The sequence below is a fragment of the Parasteatoda tepidariorum genome, chromosome 8, assembly GCF_982258835.1.
Source record: "Parasteatoda tepidariorum strain Cologne lab strain chromosome 8, Ptep-v5.0, whole genome shotgun sequence".
In the NCBI taxonomy this organism is placed as follows: Eukaryota; Metazoa; Arthropoda; class Arachnida; order Araneae; family Theridiidae; genus Parasteatoda; species Parasteatoda tepidariorum.
In genome coordinates, this window is record NC_141762.1 from 9,509,910 (window position 1) to 9,535,367 (window position 25,458).

Here is a 25,458-nt window from a genome sequence, read left to right on the forward strand (position 1 = left end):
TGAGAAAGAGCCTTAGTGCAGATTATACATAAAATGCCAATTCTATACATGCAAATAAAATAAAAATTATATATATATTTTTTTTTCATGAGTAAAAAATTAACTAAATATTTAACAAATCTCATTTTCTGTATTAAATGTATAAAAATTTATTTTAGCCATGATAAAGAAATGAAAAAAAAATTATATATGTGTAACCTGTTATGAAAAAATGAAACTTTACTTTACTTGTAGCTTTTTTTTAAGATTATGTAAAAAAGCAGCTTCTTTTTTATATTAGGTTTTATTTCATACCAAACTTTGAGTACATTAACATTGATACAAATGGTAAATAAAATAAGAATTTAATATACTTTTTATGACCATTTAAACTGTAGTTGATTTAGACTAAAAAGAAATAATACACTTCTCCATTTGATTACAAAACAAAAAATTAGTATATTAGGCTATAAAGTAGCAGTAACCATGTAAGCATAAACAAATACTGTTAATTCAAATAATAACAAACAATTTAATTCTATTTACTTAAGCTGATTTGAAATGAGATCCACAATCCCTTAAGATGTTCTTTGGTCTCTTTATGTTTCTAAACAAAGCATAAAAAATAAATGCCCTTTTAACATAAAACGATAGTTGTACTGTAAAAAAAATTTCTTCCTTCATGTTTCAGCATTCATACATAACTTTTTCAGAAAAAAAATCTATATATATATGCTAGCAACATTTAGACCAATTTAAATTAGATATTCATTCAACACAAAACAATCCTATAAAAAATTTTAAAAAAAACTTTGATGAAATAAAAATTAGAGTAAATTATTTTCACTTTTTAATATTGTGTTCAATAAACAAATTTTGTGTATTATAAAATCATATTATGATTGTGAGAAATAGAGACACTTTTTTGAAAAGCCACACAATCTATGGTACACAAAAAAATATATGAAAACAGACACGAAAGCCACACATCAATTAAAACGAAAATGTATTAAAATTCATCTGAAAGTAAGATCCAGTCAGTGGTGTTACAGCCTTTAGAACTGCTCTTAGAAGATATTAGAGGGTATGTTGTAATTTTGCAGTACAGCCAATGGTGAATACGATGTATTTTAGATGTAAATATAAACTACGAAGAAGTTAAGATACGTTTTCTACAGCCTCATGGACCCTCACTGTCATACTTGTACCCACAGAAGCCTTTGATATTGAAAGTAAATAAATCACAGATCATTTAGAAGGTTGAAGTACTAACAACAACAGGTTAAGATTTTTTCATACCGTCTAATGAGATAAAAATAATTAACAAAAAAATAGCACTACATCATTCCTAACTATTTCATAAAATTTTATAATGCTTATATGTTTAAAAAATTACTAATTCTGTTCATAACATATTGTAACAGAGTTAATAATCATAATTTTAAAAAATATTTTCTATGAAATAAATGTTATTCATATCTTGTAACTATTTCACATATTTTTTGCATATCAAAAGGTAAACCATTTTTTAATAAGAAAAATATAATACACTTGCTAAAAATAAAAATGTTATTTTCGATACATTTTAGGAGACAAAAGTATGGGATAAATACTACTTTTGATATGAATGATCATTGATTTATATATTGGTTTAAGAATTTTAGGCCTTTTACTCAGTTTTCCATGTATATTGTATGAAATGTCTTAAAGGGGAAAAAAGTTGTACAGCATACCACTTTCAATTAATAAAAATTTTGGTTTGCAATAATTAATGTTTTTTTTTTTTTTTTTTTTTTTTAATTTCAATTTCTATGCTACAAATTTGAAAGGTGTAGAAGAATGTTGTAATAAAAAAAAATATTTCTTTCATAATTCTTTGAGACCACATATCACAGGTCAAATCAGGTTGCTTTGAAAGTTGACCTAGCCTCAGAAAGTCATATAAGGTATCAAATGAAAGGTTTATTGCAATGGTGTTTCAAATCTTTTTTTAAACACCATTTACTTTCTTCTAAAGTAAAAAAAAAGTAACTTATAAAATAAAAGTTCTTAAAGTAACTTTTTTTAAGTAAAAAAAAAAATACAGTTATTTATATGTATGCAAGTTAGTGGTTTTTTCAGTGAAAATTTTATTTTTTCAAGTGTTTATAACTTGGACAAATTTCAAATTAAAAACTGTTCGAATTGTTTACTTTATCATGCGTGCATGTTCCACCAAATTTCATTAAAATAGTAGGGGGGTCAGTTCAAAAGTGATTGATATATTGTTCAATGACTCATTATGAAATTTTTCCTTTGCTAATATTTCTTTCTACTTATTATATAATATAATTCAAATTTTAAAGGATCTTTTTGATTGATAGTTTCTAAATCAAAAAATAAAAAATTTTACTCTTATATGCTTCAAATATAGATTTTTATATATTTATTATTTGATTGTTACAAAATTGTTTTTCTAATAAAGCAGTGGTAAGATTAAAAAAAGCAACATTTTTATACTAGCCACTTGATGCACATTTGACCTAACTCTTAATACACAGCAGTAAATAATATGTAATCAAAAATCTAATCTATCATCATAAAAGTAAGTAGTCAACTATTCGAAAATAAATTTCATGTAACATGATTTTTTTTCATTTCCAATATTATTGTTATTTCCACAGAATTTTTATCATTTCAATATTATTGCTTATCATGATGTGCTTAGATTCACAAATATATTATTACTTTTCATTACTTCCAAATAAATATATAATAATTGATAACCACATAAAAATTTTACCGATAATTTTTCTCTTGCCATAGTTTTATTAACTAGCGATAATTTTATTTTATTAAAACTGCGGGTTACAAATTCATTTATAAAATGTTAGAAGTAGAAACACTTTTAATGTCGAATAAACATAATATATAAACACTTAAACATCAATTTGAACTTTACTCCAGAATTATTTTTTATGTTACAATTATAATGCTTAATAATTAAGAACAAATGTTAGGAAATATGCATAGGATGATTAGACATTACATGGCATAATTATTCTTTTAATTTAGATCCGAATTTTCTTTTCCTTACAACAGAACGTAAGAAAATTATATAAATATTGCAGCTAAGCTTTTATAAGAGAATACTTAATTTAAAAGTATTTAAGAGCACCCGTTAACATACTCTTAATATCAAAATGACATACTTTTATTTAAAAATAAATAATAAACATAGCAAAGAAAACATTCATTTTTATTGTTACATTTATAAATATCTAAAAATTCAAAAACATTTTCGCCTAATTTCTTTTAAACACCAATCTCCTCTTTTCCAGTGTCTGTTTACGAAATAAATGTAAACACAATCCATCAATGAACCAATTGTTTCATCACACCAAATACGAGATTACGCGAGAACACAGACAGGCGTGCACAAAATTATTGAAATTTTTATTTTAATTCACAATAAACGCGATAACTTCCCAAATTCTTGCAACCATGAGTGATAGTCAACAGCCAATCACAATGCGAAAAGCCCATTGATCCCACGTTATCATTTCCTTGTTGCCATTCTGTCAATAGAATAAAAAGTTATTCACTTCTTTTTCTCCAGCTCCTATTTTTTAGTCAATCAATAAAGCCTTAGTCTTATAAGCAAGCGTCAAGTCGCACAGAAATAATAAGTTACAAGCTTCCCACTATATTATTAAACTATGTAAACAAAAACAACAAATATAAAATTCGTATTTAAATAAATTGAAATAATAAATACAATTAAACATATGGCTGAATGTGATACCGCTGACATTTGTAGATTGTCATCTGCAACTTTCATTATTATTGGGGGTGGTATTGCTGGCGTTTCATGCGCTGAACAGGCATGTATTTTTTTGTTTGCCATAATTAATTTTTATTATTATTGTTTTACACTGAATGGTTTTAAAATTTTGTATAGAAAAAGCTGGAGTTTATTATTGTTTAAAAATAAGAGGTGAGGAAATCTTAGTAAATTGTGTGTTTCCTAAATAATATTCTAATTGCCAACGATAATCTTTATATCTAGCATTATTTTATGATTTAGCATATTTTTAAGCATGTACTGTGTTTTCTGGAGATATTTCCGTATCTTGATCTGTCGCATCAATTACAATCGCCAAGGCTCCAAATTGATTTTAAATTTGCAAATTTTTATAAAAAACATGTTGATGTTTGCTTGGGAGTGGCTACGAGTTATACCTTTGGAGTTGGTCCTTTTCTGTGATCAGGGATGAGATTCTTCCGCGGATTCGCGGATTTCCGCTTTTTTTCAGATTTTTCCATTTTACCCGCTAATTTCCGCTGAAATTCATTTTTGCACAAGTTAAAATATTTTATGAGGAATTTAATTTTCCTCGGTGCGTAATTATTGAAGTCCTTATTCCTCTCACTGAAGTTTCTTTAAAAATCATTTCCTTGGGATAAAACTGGTTGACTTTTCTTTATACAGGGATGAGATTTTTTTTTGTCCCTCGAATTTCAGCCTTTTTATCAAAAACTCCGATTCTCTAAAAGTTTCATTTTTTTTGTAAATATCCCGCTTTTTTTTAAAAAAATTCAGTCGTTGAAGTAAAATGATTATATTTATTTATAATTTTCAAAGATAAACAGAAAATTCAATCTACGCCCTAGCTGCTGACCCTTCCGCATTTTTACTTATATTAGCTATTTTCTCCGATTTCATGCACAGAAAGTAAGATTTTCCGTATTTCTTATCCGTCGGCTGGATAGCTCGTATTTTCGTAATTCAGACGTCGCTGCTTCTTGTATTCTGGCATGAAAACAAAAAAAAAAAAGAGAACAAAAATAGAGGTGTATTTACTGTGAAAATATTTATTTGCTCATTCAATTAATCTTGTAAATTTTTATTTATTATGTCCAAACAAAAACAATACAAACAAACCTTTTAGAAATCCCAAGTCCAGACTCTGCAAATATCTTGATTTTTATTCACGTGATTTTAATATCAATCATCGATTTTCGTATTTACCTGATTTAAAAGTTGCACATTGCGATTCTTATTTACGAGATTTAAAAATCCAATATCGTGTTTTGTATTTATGCATTTTTAAAATCGCAATTTCATTATCAAACCCCGATTTTCGTATTTACCTGATTTAAAAGTTGAACGTTGCGATTCTTATTCAGGCGATTTAAATATTGTACATTGCGATTTTTACTTACGAGATTTAAAAAATCAATATCGTGATTTGTATTTAAAACCCTATGTAGCAATTCATATTCACGCGAGCTTAAAATCCAATGCCGTGATTCGTTTTTGCGGTTGTAATATCGCACGATTTAAAAATTATGCATCATGATCTGAAAATTAAGAAATCATGATTTGTATTTTCGCATTTTTTAAATTCGATGTAGAGTTTCATATTTACGTGATTTATTTAAAAGCCTCATATTGGGATTTATAATCATATGGTTTACAAGTTTAAAAATCGCCCTTTTTTGTCAAATTTTTGTTTTTATATATATATATATATATATATATATATATATATATATATATATATATATATATATATATATATATATATACATTCTCATAAAAACTGTCATTTTTCAGTTCATAAAATCCCAAAAAAGTAAAGTGAATAAAAAGCTCTGAAACTTTTTATATTAATAGAAATATGTAATGACATTATAAAAAAGGTATATATCCTATAAATTATGCTTAATATTTAAATAAATTAATTAATTTCACTGTTTAAAAAGTGAGGGAATGATATTTTGTTTTAATATATGTTTTCCTCTAAGTTACAGCTACCTCAAGTTTGAAAATGATAACATACTAAGTATATATCTAATATTTATTATAATTTAGTTTTATATTTTTAATATTTTTTACAGGTTTGGGAAATAAAATTGGCTTGTACGATTGAACAAAAAAATTTTTTATACTATACTCATATTGAATCATTCCCTGACTTCAGAGCCATTCCCTCACTTTATACACTAGTGAGGGAATGACAAATTTAATAAAATTTAAAAATAACAGTTAGGCCTAATTAATTTCTGAAATCAATCACATACAATTATATTCATACAAGAAAGCAACATATAATTATCCACTTTCTCGATGAAGTTGTATTTAATTTTACTCTAAAAAACGACGTGAGGGAATGACAAATGTAAAAAATTTTACCTGGTTTGATTCATTCAAATTTATTCCACAGCAAAACTTCTTTAAATTGAAGATGGAAACATACTGCAATTTTGTACTATGATGCCAGTTGTTAACTGCTAAAGTTTTCATTAAAATATTTTTATTCTAAGAAGATTGCAGGTGATAAGAACATTGTTGTGAGGGAATGACGCGAAACACTGGGGACAAAGTTTAAAATAGTGCTGTGTTAATATTTTTATCAGAAATTAAATTTAAAATTGATTTTTTGAATTCTACATTTCAATATTCTGAAATAAAAAACACGAATTTGTAAAAAAATTTTATTTTTATGTCAGAAACAATTTTCTCTTTTTTTTAAATCAACAGTGGGGACAAGTGAGGGAATGACTTATTGGTATATTTAAATTACCTAAAATAAATAAAAAATAAAAATTTATATATTTATTTTTATTCTTTTGTTAGCCTGCATTCTGAAGGACACTTTCCCTGAAATTTTTTTTTCATAAGTTGTAAAACAAACATAAAATATACTGGGGACATGAAAATTACTGTTTTTGTGAGAATGACCCATATATATATATATATATATATATATATATATATAATTTTTTTTTAAACTTTTTTCTTGGATTTCCTCTTTTTTACTTTCTGACTACTCTCATTCCTGTGTGATATTTTTTTTTTTTTAGTTTCTCGCGGGCCGCTGCCCGGAAGCTGCCAAGATTTTTCGATTATTCTGCCACAGATCACAATATGGAAAACTCTCCGGTTTTTTATTTTATACTTATTTTATAATTGGTGTTGAACAGTTGTCCCAATTCTGAGTCTATGACTATCGATGTTCAACAACTTAGCCTGTCATTTTGGGCCCAACCCAGAAGACAAGAGGACTCCTGGATCAAGTAAATTGACAAACTAACCTTTGTGGAGGACTTTTTATTGAGAAAAAAACCTCATATGCGTTTTATGGAGAGGAAAACCTTCTGCGGTTAGCTTGATGGCAAGGGGTTTCTAACCCATTATATGTCTGCCATTGGGGACATTTTACCTCATCATTGTGGTCAAGTACGACCCGGGAGCAGAATTTGCACCACCAGGCTGCCTCTGGATTTGAAACCGGGTCTCCCTGAATCCTAGACCCTTTCTATCCTCTTAGCTATCATGGCTTATATTTTTCTTGTTTGAAGAATTTTTTTGTTTATGTTTTGAAAAATGTTATTCTTCTTACCTGGTTTCTATTATTTTTTTCAGTTGTTTTGGTTTTTTTGAAATCGGTTCAGGTTCCTTTAGTTTCAAACTTTAGTAAATGTTTCAAACATATTTGTGCACTTCAGCAATCTCACATTATTATAAAGGATAGAGACCTTTATAACGAGGGTCTATTGTGTTTACAAGAAATAATTTTATGAAATATCTTTACTTTTAAATATAATTTGGCTTTCATTGTTGATGTTATAATATTTATAATTCCTTAAACTTTATTCCTATGCTATTGAGATATATTATTACATTCTTAGATGTTTGTTTTTCTATTTCAGTTGGCATTTGAACAACCAGATGAAAGCATTATTTTAATTTCAGCCTCTCCTTTTGTGAAAGTCGCTAAAAATGTTATAAAGGTAAAATCAACAGTAATAATTGCTGCTTATGAGCTTTAAAGTTGTATTGAAATAGTATTTTCAATTCTTAAAAATGTTTCTTTAAACATTTTGTAACATTCATTTTATAATAGAAATATAATAAGTTGTAGAAAGTACATATGTAATTGTTAAATTGGAAATTGAATTGTTAATTGAAATTTAATAGTTAAATTTTATATGCATGTTTAACTTATTTAATAAAAGATTTAATTTATTCATTCAATAATATTCAATATAAAATTTAAAGATATTGCCTGATATTTATTTATTTATTTGCTGTATTAGAATTAAAAAAAGAAGTTTTTTTACTTGAAAGATTTTTATATTTTGTGGGAATAATTTTCTTTAAGTAAAAGGAGCCTGCCTAGTCTAGAGTTTTTAATTTTGAAAATAGTTCTTCCAATCAGCTTCTTATCTCATTGTCTTAATCCTTGCTAAGATTATATTAACTTTAAGGAGCAAAAACTTTTTTTTGGCAAAGGGATCTTTAATTATGCAATAGTTGTGAACTTTTTAATAAACTGCTTTTTAAATAGGAAAATGTAAATTTATTTGAAAAATATTATCCTTAATGCAGATGGGATACTGGTGTTCCTTTTATATATATTTTTTTGATGCTTTAATTACAAGCAAAAATATATGTTTATATATTTCAATGATAAAAAAAATAAACAGTTTAATAGTAACTTAAAAAATATGTTTGATTATCGGAATTATATTTATTCCAAAATATATAAAATCCAAAAAAGTAGTTTGAAAATGTTTTTTTTAAATTCATTTTCAAAAGTTTATCAATGATTGATTTTGTAAATTAATGAAATTTAAATGATGAATAACTGTTTCTCTCAGATTTAAATAACTGCAAATTCGAAAAATTATTATTTGGAAGTGAGCCATGTTTAGAAGATTTTACCTTTAACACAGAAAAAAGGTACCAGTGCCTCATGCTGTATTTTATAATCATAAACTATTAAAATGCTATGGTATATTTTTCACTTATTTTGACTTAAATTAATACAAAATAATGAATGAGGAAAAATATGTTTAATAAATATTCTGCATCAAAGGGTTATACTAAAATTAATTTCTTTTTAAGAAAACTAACGTTCTTACAAAATTATTAGTTGTTTATTTAGCATATAATAACTTAAATGACATGACAGAAATGCCATTTTTGCTATCATAGTTTTTAAAAATTAATTAATTATCTCACAAAATATAAAAATTTGTTACACATTTTCACATTGAGATATTTTGAATACTTAAGATTAATTTTAAAAGCAAGAAAAAATAATGTATATCTAAAATTTTAATGCTTTGCCAGATGAAGATATTTTGTTTATGCACTCTGTGTTAACTGAAAGTGAAATTTTTGTTTAGTTACTTTTTATTCTTTGCCAATCGCTAACTGTTATCTATATGTTGTACATCTCAAAACTTTAGCTTAATGTAGAAACTGTAATATATTTTGCTTTAAATTCTTTAATTGTGATGGTTAACACTTTTTTTTTTGTTGTTGCAGATATCGAAGAGATTAGAAGACTTTGACGTTGGAGAAGAATCTTATTCATTTTTGGAAAATCGTCATGCAAATTGCACAGTCTACTTTGCCTCTGCAGTTGAAATTGATTCTTTAAAACATGTATTGTTTTTTTTTCTATACTTAAATATTTTATATTGTTTGATTATTATTTTAGCTGATTGTATTGCTAATTTTTCTAATTTTTTGCTAGACTGTTCTGTTGTCAGATTCTAAAGTCTTGAACTACAAGAAGTTGTGTATTTGCACTGGTGCTGTTCCAAAGGTATTAAAAATGTTTGTTGATTGTTTTTTTTCAGGCATACGGATAATAATAACAAAATACAATCATTCCAATCAGTGAAAATTCATTTATTTTTTAAATTTTTTTTTAATAACGGCAGGAACTGAACTTTTGTTCTTCGCCATAGAAGATGCCGGAAGTGTTGCTCATTTATCGTTACCCAGTTGGCACCTATGAACCAAAGTCACGGAGGCAAGCAGCGTTTCCCACGCCACACTGCCACAAACCCGTTTATAGGGTGGGCCACATTCACTCATTCGCACATCAGAAGACAACACAGAGAGAGAAACATCCATGCCCTGAGCGGGATTCGAACTCGCGGCCATTGGCTTCGCAGTCAGACACGCTAACCACTCGGCCACCTGGCCGGCAATTAGAACAAATAGCCCTTATTATTAATATAATTGTCCTACCTACAGCTTCCCCATCTTCTAACATGGGAAAAACCAGTTTTTTGATGCAGGCAGGCCATTAAGCTTAAAAATAGCAAAAACTAATATTCAGGTTTTGAGGGTGCTATACTTTTGGAGAAACTTTTCATAGAAAATTTCTGCTTTTTTACATTGGTATTTTAAAATTTGGAGAAAGGTGAGTTTAGGTAAACCTGGAGCAGGGGTTTCCAAATGGTGTTCTGCGGAACTTTCAAGGAAGTTCAACTGCAGAGTTTCAAGGAAGAGTTAAAAATGTTCAGATAGCTATGATTTTTTTCTTTAATATTTTTGATACTGGTAATTATATACTTATAATCAATGGATAATCCATTATATATTTAATATTTTGCTTGATTTTATGAAATTATTTAAAATATGAGAAAGAAATTACATTTTTTAAAAGCACATAGTTTTTCTTACAACTCTATATTGAGGAATTCATGAAAAGAACTTGCATTTATTAAAAACTGATTAGTATTTCTCATTGAGTTTAACTATAAATTTGTTAATGTGTTTTCCTAATAACCCTTTTTAGCATTTATAGCAATTTTTTTACTTTTCATTCCTGAAAAAAACTTTGACTTACCTTGTTCATTTTCAGTTTTATATATGCCAAAAACAAATTTATAACTTAACTAGATTCAAGTCTAAGACTGTGAGTTCAATTGATTGTCATCCGTAAAACTAATTTAAGATTATTAATGATAAAAAATGAAACAATTTCGTTCCTTTTATTAAATATTTTGAAAATAAAGTAGTCTTTATATACTTCCTCGTTTTTTTAAGCCAGCATTCCGCCGAATGAATTTTGATCATAAAGGCTTCCACAGCCAAGCAAAATTGGGAACTGCTGACCTAGAGTAAACTATGAAGTTTCAAATGCTGAAAAATCTTTTCAAAGCATAATTCAAACAAATTATTGCATTATAACTTCCCTAAAGTGTAATCTGATGTAATTCGGTCATAATATGTGTGCACTTGGTAATTTTGGAAATTTTTATTTTAGAATTTGAAGCATTATGGTGTACTCTAGGTTTACCTGAACCTAGGCTTCCAGAGGCTAGGCTTTCCTTTTATCAAAACTTTAAATTTTGACTTACCAATGAAATTAAACAGAATTTGCCATAAAGTTTTTCTCCCATGTTATATCATCCTCTTATAACAACATTGCTAATTATTTTGTGTTTGAATAACATTCCGTTCTGGTAAAATTTGAAAACCAGATTGTGTAGTGGTCAGGGAGCTGACCTTACATCAGAATGGTCCTGGGTTCAAGTTCCGGACAAGGTACATATGCTCTTTCATTCCCTGTACTATCTGTCCTTACTGTGGGTGCAATGTTGGCTTACATAATATGATTCCCTTAAAAGAGGGCCAACAAATCTGCCTTACTGATACCTGAATGACGAGTGTCAATCGAGTGGTCATTGAAAATTTTTTTTAAAATAATATTTATTATTATTTTATATTTCAATTCTGTAGTGATCTTAAATTAGCTCTTTTTATTTTGAAGCTATCTTCTTTTTATGTATCATATACTTTTTATTTGTTTATGATATGCTTTTGTATTGCTTTTTTTGACACAGTTTCATAAGATCTTACACTTTTTTTATAATTACTCAATAACATCGTATTTATACTGTACTAGAAGCCTTATATTATTTCCATCTCATTGTGCTTTTTTTAAAAACAAACAAACATTTAATTAACTTCTTTTTGTACATTTATGTAAAAAATAGTATTTTGATCGGCATTTTTTGCAACATTTCAAAACTAAGTAGCATAACCCAAGTTAGCATAGTATAGAAAGACGGTATACAAGATTGAAAAATTCTCCCAAATTGGCTCATTTGCAAAATTGCAGAAACTTAAAATTTTTAAGAGTTTTTTTCATTGACATTTTTTTTATGAAACTAAGTTGTTCATAATACAATAATAACTCAAGTATTAAAAATTATTAATGTTCTTGAAAATTCATTGTCATGGAATTCGGAAATTAGTTTTTTTTCTTCGCTGCGCCACCATCGGGGTCAAATGTTTGTAGTAATCATTTGATCTCTGTATCGTACTACTCAGCCATCCACCTATGATGAACTTTTTTGGCTATAGACCTAGCTTCTGAACCATTAAGACATGCTTGGAAAAAGTACAATTTGTTTAGATATTCATTCTTTAGCACATAAATTCAACCCCAGCAAAAGCCATGGAAAGCAAAGACTTCACTTAACGACTGGGTAGCCTGAAAATGGAAAATTACATAAGCTTATTTAGAACCCTATTGGCTCTCAATGAGGTGAACGTTTGAATTCCAACGTTGGTTGGTTGATATGAATTCTGCACCCGGCTCGTACCAACCACAGTGCTGACGTAAAATATCTTCAGAGGCAGGCGCATCATGGATTGTAATCTTGTTGTCGGGCTAACCATGGGAGATTTTTGAGGTTTTCCCCTTTATGTAACCCAATTGCAGGTTAGTTCCATCAAAAAGTCCTCCATGAAGGATAATTTGTCCCATTGCTTGATCCAGGAGTTCTCTTGTCTTCTGGATTCAGTTCAACATTACAAGGCTAAGAAGTTGAACATTGATAGTCATAAGCTGAATTGGGTTGGCTGTTCAACCCCTGATAGAAAATGAAAATAAACAACCTTATATATATGTATACCTAAACACACTAAATATTATGTTATGAATTATAAGGATTCACAAGTATCCATGGTTTATTCTATCTATGTTGGCTTACTTTAATTAAAAATAAAAATAAAATGCTTCAAATACAATTTTTAGCTAAAAATTTAACTAAATATTTAAAAGAAAGAAAACAAATCCTTCATTTTTAGCATATAGTCTGAATTTAATGAGAGTTTACATTCACGGAAATTATAATACAATTATTTTATGAGTGTGTTTTTAAATTTATTCAAATATTTTAAAAATGTATATGTTATCAAATATTTAAAATGTTGTACCTTGTTTTATCTGAATCTTTCCTGTGCAAATTTGTGATATTTCTCTTTTGTTTTTATAGATAATTTCAAGATCTAATCCTTATATTTTGGGCATTAGAGATACAGAAACAGTTGAGGTAATAATTTTCTTTTTGCTTAAATAATTAATTGTTACTATTTATTGTTTTGACCAATTTTTTTCAATTTGTGGGTTGTTTGCAAGAATTTACTTGCTAAGCTTACTAAATAAATTTCAGAAAAAGCCTCAAAAATTGTATTTTCTCAAGTGATATTAAATTTTTTTTATTATTATTTTATTTCCAATGAGCTGCACACTTGGTCTTGCCGATGAGCAGACCTAGTGCGTTCTCCAGAGGTGGTATCCACTCTTTCAGGACCACCACAATGGGTGAGATACCGTTGGTCATGTTAATTTGGACGTCTAGTCTCTGCCACACTAGATGGCAGCACCGAGAATCTATTTGGATGCTAAAGTGCACTAGGAATTTAATTTTGCCGGAAATGCCAAGAGCCTATGAGGCACTCCGGGGATCTTTTACATGGCGCATAATCATACGACATGGCTGCCGAGGATTTTCTGCATCCCGAAAAATCCGGTGTCTGGGCCGGGGATCGAACTCACAGACTTGGGCTCAGAAGGCCGACGACAAACCAACTGCGCCACCCAGCCACCCAGAGTTATAATGTATATTAAAATTAAAGTCATATATAAAGTAGAATGAAATCTACTAATGTAATGCAAACATTAGTTTTATTTTGATTTAAATTGTTATAACTCCTCATTTTAACGTTATTGTAAATATACATGCATAGTAACCTATGGGACCACATTGTGGGTCCCCTAATAAGATAAAAAATTTTTCCTCTGGTGGGGTACACTAATACCTGGTAATATATTAGGTGGCCCAATTAGAATATTAAGGGGAGATATATGGCCTAAATGAGAAAATTTTTAAATAAGCAAGCACAAGTTTGGAAAGTTTACATTTAATTGTGCTTTTATATTAAAAAAAAAGAAAGAAAATGAAGCTATTCAACATTATTGCTGTTTTATAATTTTTTTTGTTTATATTTATCACACATTGCAACCTAATGTTTATTATGTAATTACATAATTTATTTCTTAATTTGTATCTGAAATTTTAATTATAAATAAAGACTCAATCTTTTTATAAAATAAATATTTCTTTCATGTTTTAATGTAAAATAATTTAATAAATCTGTCTATAATAAATTAATAAGTTATGTGGTTTTTATAGTTATAATGTTTGTAGGTAATAAGAATATGAATGGTTGATTTTTAACTCTTTATATGTCAATAATTATGTATTCATATTGTCAATATAGGACTGTTAATATTCAACTTAGTAACTTCAATTCTGATTTCAATTCTTAAGACAAAGGCATTCTTGAGTCAAATGTATAAATGTGTGTTTGTGGGAATTTCTGTGGGAAGTCATCTGCATTCTGTGGGAAATCATCTGCATACTGTACTTACAGGCTAGAGGAGTACTTTCCATTTTTATTCTGTGAGTTATAATGTATAGGGAATATTTCATTTGTTTTAAAAGCCTCATTTGGATGTTTATCATATTTATACTTTTCTATGTATACTTTAAATTAATTTAATTTTGTTTTAGGTATTTCAGCGAAAACTTTTAGATGCAAGTCGTGTTATTGTAGTTGGAAATGGTGGCCTTGCAATTGAAATTGTGTAGGTTCTATCTTTAATCACGGTTTATTTATATATCATTTAGCAGTATTATTCATAATTCAAATTTAAGTTTTGTTTCTTCTTAATATTTAAATTAACTAACAAATTTAAAGTAGATATTGAACTTCTATTGGCTTTATTCAGTATAATTACCCTTGTCATCAAAACAGAAATGGACATTAAAACATGAGGTGGCTATATTGCTTTTCTGATTTATATTTTGAAATTGTAATGTTATGATTAAAGGTTTCCTCATAAATTTATTGTAATGAGTTTAAAGAAAGATATCTCTTTTTTATTGTAAATTGTATAGTTTCTATGTTACTTTTAAATCAGACAAAGAAACTGCACACAAAGTTTTGAGATATCAGGTTGTACACATACTATTTATCTTGTTAAACGTTAACACTAAATTTATCACTGTTTTCTTTTTCTTTTAATTTTCTGGAAAACCTAGTTTTTACACATTGAAGGAGATAAGTGCTGGGAATAAGTCCTAAGAAATTTAAGCAGGGAAAAAATTTTAGAAAAAATTTTGGAAAATTTTTTAGTCTTTTAATAGGCCTTCTAATATTATTTCATTATTTTATTCTCAATGACCCTTCAGAAATTATTATATCTCAAAAAAGGACCATCGCAAAATAGTTTCATGTTAAAATTGAACCTTTCACAATATTTTTTTATTTTAAAAATGGACCTTTCACTGCATTTTTCATTTTAAAAACAAACTCTTCACATTATTTTCCTTTTAAAAAATGAAAAATGTATATTTTCTTTGAAAAGGGGAGCATGGGTCAAAGGTCAGTAGGTTTTATTGATGAAACTTTTAATTTTAGGTATGAAATGGAAAACTGTGATATCATTTGGGCAATCAAAGATAAGTCAGTTGGCTCAACTTTTTTTGATGCAGGGGCTGCAAAATTTTTCTTACCTTGTTTAAATGAAAGCAAGCAGAAGGAGACTGCCCCATCTAAGCGACTAAAGTACACATTAGAAGGTATACAATTTTTGAACATTAATTATTATGTGTTGAATGCAATCTAATGCTTTCTATAAAAATGCTTAGAATATTTGTATGATGTTGTGTCTTTATCTGATTGTACCTCAATAAAATTAAGTTAATTTATTTTATCAAAAGCTGAAATTTTTTTTAATCTTAATTATTTTTTTTAATTAAAATTCTTGACTGTAGAAGTTTCAATTTTCAGATTATTGATATACTAATAAATGATAATCGATATTGAATTTTCGTGTGGTAAACATTTTGTGGTTATGAATTTATAAAAATGGAGAAATTATTATTATAAGATTTTTAACTATTCTATATTTCTTAACAGTAGCAGTTTCAATTTTCAAATAATTATTGATGTACCAGTACGCAAAATGGAAAATGGACCATCCTGAACAATTTTCAATCTAATGATCAGATCTTCACGTTCTAGGGCGCAATCAAATGGTTTGAGTGGGTAGCCTCAAATGTGTTAAATAATTAGTACATACGATATTTTAAGTTACAAAATCAGCCAGAGAAACATACTTTCTCTGAATAAACATATGTCTTTGATTTCTCGGGTACTATTCGACTGATTTTGCTCAAATTTGATATTTTGCTGTTTAAAAATTGCATTCTTTGTAATGATGTAAAAAACTAGTCCTAGATCTTACAATTCAAAAATTTTTTGACTATTATTAAATTAAATAATAAAAAATAGTAAATATTTACTAAAAGTTACATTTTGCATGGAACTATCGTAGGGCAAACAAATTTTATAATGGTATGCAAAAATGTTCTTTTCGTTTCAAAAATTCTGGAGTTATGGCAAAATGCGCTGAAAATGAAATTAACATTAAGGGGTCCCAAACTTTGGACCACTCTCTTGACCAAACTGTTAAGACCATATTTCCCAGATTGCGGCTACCCTCTATAATTTGGGGGTTAGAAATCCAAATGTGTCGGAAAAAAAGGTATGTTTATTTATTCAGAGAGAGTACGTTTTTGTGTCTGATTTCATGACTTCAAATATCATCTGCACTAATTAATTAGTATATTTGAGGTCATCCCCTTGAACCATTAACATTGAGTCCTAGAATATGAAAATCTGATCATTAGATTAAAAGTTATTCAGGATGGTCCTTTTCTTACACAATGTGTAACTAAATAATTAATATTGAATTATCGAATCATAATTATTTAAAGTTGATCAAAATTGTGAAGTGATTATTATAAATTGTTCTCTATTCTAGGTTTATTCATATAATTATTATATCTTTCCTATCTTATATTTATTATAGATATATATTATAGATATAAGTATATCTTATATCTTATATCTATTAGTATATCTTATATATTTATTATAGATATAATAAAGGATATATAATTATTATATCCCTTATTATATCTATAATAAGTATATCTTTTGCTTATGTAAATAAATTAAAAAATTAATAATTAATTAATAACTTATAATTTTTATGCTATTTCATAAGGTAATCCTCAAAGTTCTGTGATGGGAAGTGCTTTAGGTCCTGATTGGTCAACAAAAATTAATATGAAAGGGAAAACTCTGGTAAATATATATTAAAGTTATGCACTTAATGTCTTAAATGTTCCTTGTATTATCTTCTCAGATATTGTTGATCCAGTTTTAAGAATTAAATATTTTATTCTCGAATTTTTTATAAAAAATATTTTAGCATAAAATATTCCTATTAAAAATAACTGTGAGTTATTCACTATTCATATATAATTTTTACTATTCACTCATTGCTATTTTTTTCTAACTTTGCTTTAAATGCTGCGATGTTAAATACTGTTTATCCACTATGTGATCCAAAAAATGCAGAATAGTGTTTCTCTTCCTAAAATAATTGATTTGCATACAGTATTAGTACAATTAAAACTTCCATTGTTTGTACAACAATTTCCAATTGTTCATATCTGGATTATATATGATTAAAGATTTAATTTTCATATTTCATAGAACTGGTTGCATTTTATATTTCTGTTTCTGCAGTTTTGAAAGATTACTTTTAAATACTAATAGGGCTTCTTACCTCCCTAAATTTTAGTTAGTATGGGATTTATAAATTTTGAAAAAGTTACAACATGTGTAGTATTTAAAATAATTCAGAAAATTAATTAATGAAGAAATTTTCAAATTATATCTCTCTTTTCTTTAATCTTATTGTGTTTATTATTCCTTTGTTGGGGAGAAATCAGTTAAATGTTACTTTTAAATTTTTTTCTCTGTTGAATGGACAATTCTTGTTTGTTCTTTTTGTAGAGGTGGTCGAAATTGTTCTTTATTTAGCAGTGTTCTGTATTGTACTTTGACTATTGTAGTTAATTTGAAAATTATTCTGTTGGATAGATTTGTGGATATAGATAAATATGTATAGATTTATATGTATAGATTTATAGGTATAGATTTATATGTATAGATATGTATGTATACATACATGTTTGTAATGCTGATATACATGCTTGTTATGTTGATAATATTTTGTTCATGTTTATATATTTTTTAAAAATAACCTATTTGATTTTTCTCTTAATTTTCCCCTGTTCAGTTTTTAGTTCACATTATAATTGCACTTTTTATTCTTTACATTAAATATTGTTTATTTCAAAATTATCTATAAATAAAAAGAGGAAATATGGGTAGGTTTGCTTTAGGTGCATCTCAAACATAACTGCACAAAACTACACTAAGTTCATGTTAGTATTGGAAAAAAAACTTTTTTTCAACTGTAACTATGTTAGTACCTTGCTTTTATTATACAAATTTTTAAACTTTGTAAACTAGATTTAGATCTTTACTTGTTCAGTTATTTAGAGTTTTTTTTAAAAAATATTTTCTGCATTAAATTTAAGTTTTATAAGTGTTTATTTTTACATTAGGAAAAGCGAAACGTTCATGTTGAATATGAATGTGAGGTTAAAAATATTCATTCAAGAGACGAGTTTCTGCAACAGGATCTGAAGGAAATAACGTTTCAAACATCCAAATCTAAAAGTATGTCCTAATCACTTTAAAAAAAATTAAGCATTCATATCATTTTGATTCTAAACAATTTATAATAATATTTTAATAACCAATGAACAACTTTATAACCAATAAAAAATTTATAATAATATTTTAATTTTTACCAGTAAGTTATTCAAATAAGTTCGACTAAGTTTGCTTTGAAATAAATTGGCAGTTTCTTTAACTGAAAGAATCAATAGTACACCTTCTATTTAGTTTTTTTAACTGTATTTTATTACTGTGTTTTAAGTTCTTTTAACTGTATTATTCAACTAGTTTTTTTGATTATATTGCTATCAGATGATAAGAAAATACTAAATACTGAAGAGATTTTTTTTTATAAACTAAGCAAATTTTATATATATATATCATTTGTTTAGTATATATATATATACATATATATATATATCATTTGTTTAGTATATATATATATACATACAGTCGGACCCCGATTTAACGAACCCCTATTTAACGAATTTTGCGATTTAACAAATTTTTTTTTCAACCCCAACAAACAGAGTCAAAAACCCCGAATTAACGAATTATTTCAGCATCCGGAAAAAATATTTTTCATTAATTTTGATCAGAAAAATATTGCATTTTTTTGTAATTGGCAGATTCTAAAGGGAAAAAAATCTTTCCTGGGAGGAATAAAATAGAGAAAGTGCATATTCGTCTCAAACAAAAGAAAAGCCCGCAACAGGGAAAAACAAAATTCGTCGTCGGTAGGTGGGCACAGTCAATAAGACATTACACTTGCAAGGTCATTTTCTGGGGGTTTGTCATGCGGACTATGAGTCAAACAAGAAATTCCTTTCTTATCTTAGATAGTCGTTTATAACTAGTAATTTTTAATAATACATATGTAAAAAAAAAAATTTTTTTTGAATCCTGATTTAACGAATAAAATTTCCGGTCCCGATGAATTCGTTAAATCGGGGTCCGACTGTATATATATATATGTGCGTGTAGAATAATTTAAGCAGGTTTAGGATTTGGCGCAAGACTTGCATAAAATTCATACATTTTTATTTCGGGAGAAAAGCTTAGGCTCACATGATTTTTGGAAGCTAGTTGTCTCAATATTTTGGTCTGCATCCTTTCAAAATAATGTATGGAGGAAAAATTTAAACTTAAGTGGAAATGGTAAGTGTTTAATTAGTTACATCAATGATGATTCGAATAATAACAATTAAAAAAAAAATTTAGATTTGTTACCAAACTTATCCCAAGTTTGAAGGCATTGATATTTTAAAATTATTTTTTTTTCCACCTATATTTTTTCTTTTCAGATATTTGGCCTGTTTATGTTGAATTAACAAATGGTTCTGTATTTGGTTGTGATTTTGTTATTAGTGCTACAGGCGTTATTCCAAATACTTCACTTCTACTAAGAAATGAAGTAAGTATCCCCTAACAGCTTTCTGATTTAAAATTGCTGATGATATGTTAACTGTACTGCGGTGCTAAATAATTTTTTTAATTGAGTCAATGCTTCTAGTTTTCCATATGCAGAAGTTTGCCCCCCCCCCTGTTTTGTTTTAAATTTTTTTTTTACAGTGAGTAATAGATTGTGGGTCTAGGGACTCCACATTGTTACACTTGTATTTTTTTAAATACCGAAGTTGAACAACCAACCAAATTTTGAGTTTATGACTACCAATGTTCACCTTCATAGCCTTGTGATCTTGAACTCAATCCAAAAGACAAGGGAACTCCTGGATAAAGTATTGAGAGACATGTGCCATCGTGGAGAACTTTTTTTAAGGAACTAACCTGCTTTTGTATTACCTGGAGAGGGAAACCATGAATATCTCCCACGGTTAGCCTGACAGCATGGGGATTCTAATCCATGATCCATCTACCACTGAGGGTATTTAGCATCAGCACTGTGGTTGGTGAAAGGCATTTGCGGAATTCGTATTGATTGTTGAGATTAGGCCATTTCTTGGGAGGCGAGCACTCTATCCCTCTTATTATTAAAATTCTGTCAAAAACATGTTTGCATTATTTTAATTGCACTGTAAAAAATCTTATTATCTAAAGGGGTTAAAATTACATTAGTTTTCAAATGCCATATATAATATTGGGTGATTTCACCATTTATGAATGTTATATTTTCAGAAATTCGAAGCATATTACTCAATGAAAAATTTCTAGCAGTTCTGACACTTTTTCTTAAAATAACTCTTAATGTCATTTACACTTCATCCAATTTTTAAGTTTAAAAATTTGAAAAAAAAAAGGGTGATTTTGGCAGTAGATACAGCATGTTAAGTACATAACTGTTAGTTTTTAATTTAAGGAGAATCAATTTCTTAAAATTTTTAAAATTTGGAGCAAGTGCAAATGACATTAATTATGTAGTTAGAACTAATTTAGTTTAGTTTTAAACTTAATTTAGCAAAAATTATTGAAGCTTGCTTGAATTTTTATTTATTTACTTTTTTTTTTAAAACTAAGTCATATGTTTTTAAATTCTACAAAGATGACATTCATAAATGATGGAATTGTCTTATTTCTACTGTAAAATATGTGTGCTATTTTTTATTGTTTTTTTTAAGTTGATTTTTTAAAAAAAATAATTATAACAGACTTTTTTAGTTGTTGATTGCTGATGATGGAGGTATTGCTGTTAATGATCAAATGAAAACCAATTTGGAGGACATTTTCGCTGCAGGAGATGCTTGTACTGCTTCTTGGTCATTGTCCGAACATTGGTTCCAGGTAATGTCTTTGATTGTTTTATTTCATACATGCAATTTTTTCTTTTAAAAATATTTAACAGAACATTAAAGATGGAAACACTTTTAATATGTATTAAAAATGCATTTTTAAAAGATTTAATTTATTTTGTAATAAAATCTATAATTTCTTTTTAATAATTCTTTATACAAAATACAGCAAAAATCCCATGCTGTGTTATTTTGATTTTAAATTTGTTTTTTTAAAAGGTAATACTTTTAAATTAGAATAACATTTTTGTTGAACAATTTTCTAAAGTATTTGATTCTTGCATTTTAAGTACATTTAATGCATTAAGTACATTAAGTACATTTTTCTTTTTTTGCGTGAATTCTGAAGAGTTTCGGTTTGAAAAAAAACTTTTTTTAGAAAATTTTTTAATGTGAATTTTTTTATTATATAAATTAGGAGTCTCAAATCCACTGTTTTTTGCAATTGCTTATAAACCCCATTGGTTGCATGCTGAGGGGGGGGGGAGGCAAAGGGGTTATCACTAAGGACACTAAAAATAAATCTACTTCTGTTAATTTTATTCTAAAATTCAATTTTTCAATAGGAAACTGTTCAACTCAAGCAAATATTTTACTAAGTTAATGACCATTAAAATATAAATATTTAAATTAAGAAAAAATTAATATTTTATTGGAAATTTTAATTTTTTTTGCCACAGGATAACTTTTGATAACATTAACATGAAAATGAATATAAAGTACAAAATCTGCCAACATTTTTATTCAGCTTTTGCTCTTCAATAGGAGTCAGTATCCCCTTTTCCGGGGCAAGAATTTCCCCAGTCATCCATGCACCTCTGAACCCTTTTGCATGTTGCTCTTCTTCAAATATAAGAGTACATGGCTACTTCATAAGACCAGTGGCCACTTCAATAACATTTTCCCATTAAAATGTTGCTTAGAAATTGGCAAATTAAATATTTTTTTAATCGCTAATATTGAGATATAAAATTGGCTTGTTTTATATAAATCATTAAAAAGAAGTATTGTACAGTTTTTTATTATCTAAATAAAAAGGAAAAAATTTTTTAAGCTTTAATTTATTTAAGATAATGTATAGAAGTTTTTGTTAGAAATTCTTTGTTATTATAAATTAAGTGAAGCTTTTCTAATTTATATTATTTTGCATTTAGTGAAGTTTAATTTTTGCAAAGTGATTACTTATATATTTTTTTCATATTCATTCAACAGATGCGTCTTTGGACTCAAGCTCGACAAATGGGAGCCTATGCTGCTAAATGCATGTCTTCTGAGCTTCAAGGAGAAACTGCAGTTCTTGATATCTGTTTCGATCTTTTTACACACGTAACAAAATTTTTTGGATACAAAGTAAGACTTTTTTACTTTATTTATAAGTCATAAATTATTATCAAATAACCTATTTTACCCGTGTTGTTCTTATTTAATAATGACCATAAGTGACCATTCTGAAATAATTGATTTTTCTTTTAATTGATTGTAATGGAACAATAGTTATATTCACATCAAAGTGTTTTTTAATTTTTACCATGTGTTTAAAAATGATGACAGATAATAATTAAAAGAAGCATTTTTAATTCTTAAAATAACTAGTTATTATTATTATTTTGAAATTAGTTTTTAGTCCTATAATAACTAGTAATTTTTAATAAAATTATTTTTTGACTCTTACTATGAAGCCAATTATAATTTAGAATATTTAATAATATTTTTTATTTGCTACACTGAAATTTGCATTTTGTGTTGAATGCATGTTTCTCTCTTCAAATATAATAACATTTAGATTTTTTTCCTTGAAAGTATATTTTTTCCTTAGATAGAATATTTACTTGGCAATTAAAATTGCATGTTTCTCTTTGATATTATGGATACTTACAATGGGTTTGAAATAATACTTTTCTTTATAATAACAATGAAAGTTGGGCTTAAAGACTTACCATTAGGTATAATGACATTTTAATTGGGATTGAAAGTATATTTAATCCTTATAATATAATGACATTTACATGATGATTAAAATTATAAGTTTTGATTTAATAGTATTTACATTGTAACTGAAGTTATACTATTATCTTAAAACAGCATATTTCTCCTTGATATAATGATATTTGCATAAGAATTAAAACAAAATATAATTTTATACTTTTTATGATGAAAATTACAATAGAATTGAAGACATACTTTTCGATATATAGAATGGGATTGAAAATATATTTTCCTATTTTAAATTGTATGACATTACAATAACAATTGAAGTTACATGTTTGAATCAATAGCAGTCAAATTTTATTGATTTGAAACTTCATCTTTTAAATAATGAAAGGTTAGACTTAGACTGAAGTTTAATACCGAGTCCCTGCCTCAGGGCTCGAAAAACCGCCCGTCCTCGGCGGTCAAAAATTTACCGCGGACAAGAAATTTCTAGAATCCGACGTCCGCGCGGACGGCCATTTTCCCGTTAATGTTCGTGATACATTTTCAATTTTTGTTATCTTACAAGAGTCTAGCCCCTCACTTCTAAAATGACCCTCTAATCTAGAAATATAGCAACATACTGCGCATGGGTGAATTGATGTTTTTTCTGACTGGGAGTACTGCAGAGGTTGAAATGAACTTACAAAAAAACACGTTACGTACTGGTCTCAAACAAGAAGCGTTAAACGCAATTATGAACATCTTCCTAAATGGAAAACCCCTTTCAGATTTCTGTGCAGAAGCCTCTGTAAATCATTGGCTTGATTGTGGAACTGGCAAACGTCATATTTGATTCATTTAAAAAACGCAGTACCGTCGGAAAAATTGACATTCCAGATATCTTGATCTTTGTCATCTAAATTATTTCATAAAATAAATAAATTATTTCATAAAGGAAATACTAGAGTTTACTATTAGTTACCTAGTACTTCTTTTATTACTGTATAATGTAATTCTAGTAACTACTAATTCATTGTGCAATTTATATAAATATTAATTATAAATAAGAGAAAATTGTATTTTTATTTATTTAAAAGCTGTGGGTTAGTTTCAAAGGAGGACGGGTAAAATTTCTGAGTTTTTTCGAGCCCTGCCCTGCCTGCAAAAGCGGGCACTCCACTCTTTCATCTATGATATATTATAGGCAGCAAGAATAATGGCGATATAAGTGATCAGCGTTAGAGAAAACCAAAAGCTATAGCAGACTTCAGTTTATACAATTGTCTAACTTAGGAGTAAAAAAATTAAAGGGATACTTCCAATGGGGATTACCTTTTGTCATTTCCCGCTCAAATAAGTATCTGTAAGGTTAGTAATGATAAGGTAAAATCTGAGATTGTGTAATGAAAGGTTAATTCCGGTTTGTTTAATTTTAATCATCCTATATATGTTTTAACTGGTGAGGAGTGTGAATTAATTTTGTATTATAAAATAGGTCGTGCTTTTGGGACTTTATAATGGACAGAAATTAGGGAATGACTATGAAATTATAGTAAGGACATCTGAACGTAGTGAATATGCTAAAGTGGTGATGAAAAACGGAAGGATGCAAGGAGCTGTATTAATTGGAGAAACAGATTTAGAAGAAACATTTGAGAACCTAATTCTTAATTCTTTAGATTTAACACCATACGGAGAAGATATTTTAAATCCTGATGTTGATATTGAAGACTATTTTGATTAAGGTTTAGTGTTCAATATTTTAAAATAATATTAATAATATAAATTTATCTGAGTGTTCCATAAAAAACTTGAGCTAGCTCTAAAAAAAAAAAAACTTATTTATTACAAGAACTTTAATTTCTTTGAAGATTTGGGGTTTAACATCTTTATAGATGTTCACTGTGTTTTTAAATTTTCCCTTGAAGTTTATTTTTATTGTCATTTATTGTACGCAAAACTGTATTTATATACTGAAAAATTTGCATCTATTAGTTTATCAAAAGTTATTAAAGTCAATAATTTCAATATTTTACACAATTGTTCTGAATTTTTTTTTCATAT

At 27.5% G+C, this 25,458-nt stretch overlaps 1 protein-coding gene across 1 annotated transcript; it reads left to right on the forward strand.

Annotated features, from left to right (window-relative positions):
* The first annotated feature begins 3,634 nt into the window (after positions 1-3,634).
* On the forward strand, positions 3,635-25,263 carry Pyroxd1 (pyridine nucleotide-disulfide oxidoreductase domain 1). The gene is made up of 13 exons (XM_043054023.3): positions 3,635-3,842; positions 7,678-7,758; positions 9,302-9,421; positions 9,513-9,584; positions 13,060-13,116; positions 14,641-14,714; positions 15,551-15,711; positions 17,205-17,284; positions 18,619-18,733; positions 20,038-20,147; positions 21,350-21,472; positions 22,693-22,830; positions 24,890-25,263. The coding sequence occupies exons 1-13, from the start codon at positions 3,747-3,749 to the stop codon at positions 25,136-25,138; spliced, it is 1,476 nt and encodes a 491-aa protein (XP_042909957.2). The 5' UTR covers positions 3,635-3,746; the 3' UTR covers positions 25,139-25,263.
* The last annotated feature ends 195 nt before the right edge of the window (positions 25,264-25,458 follow it).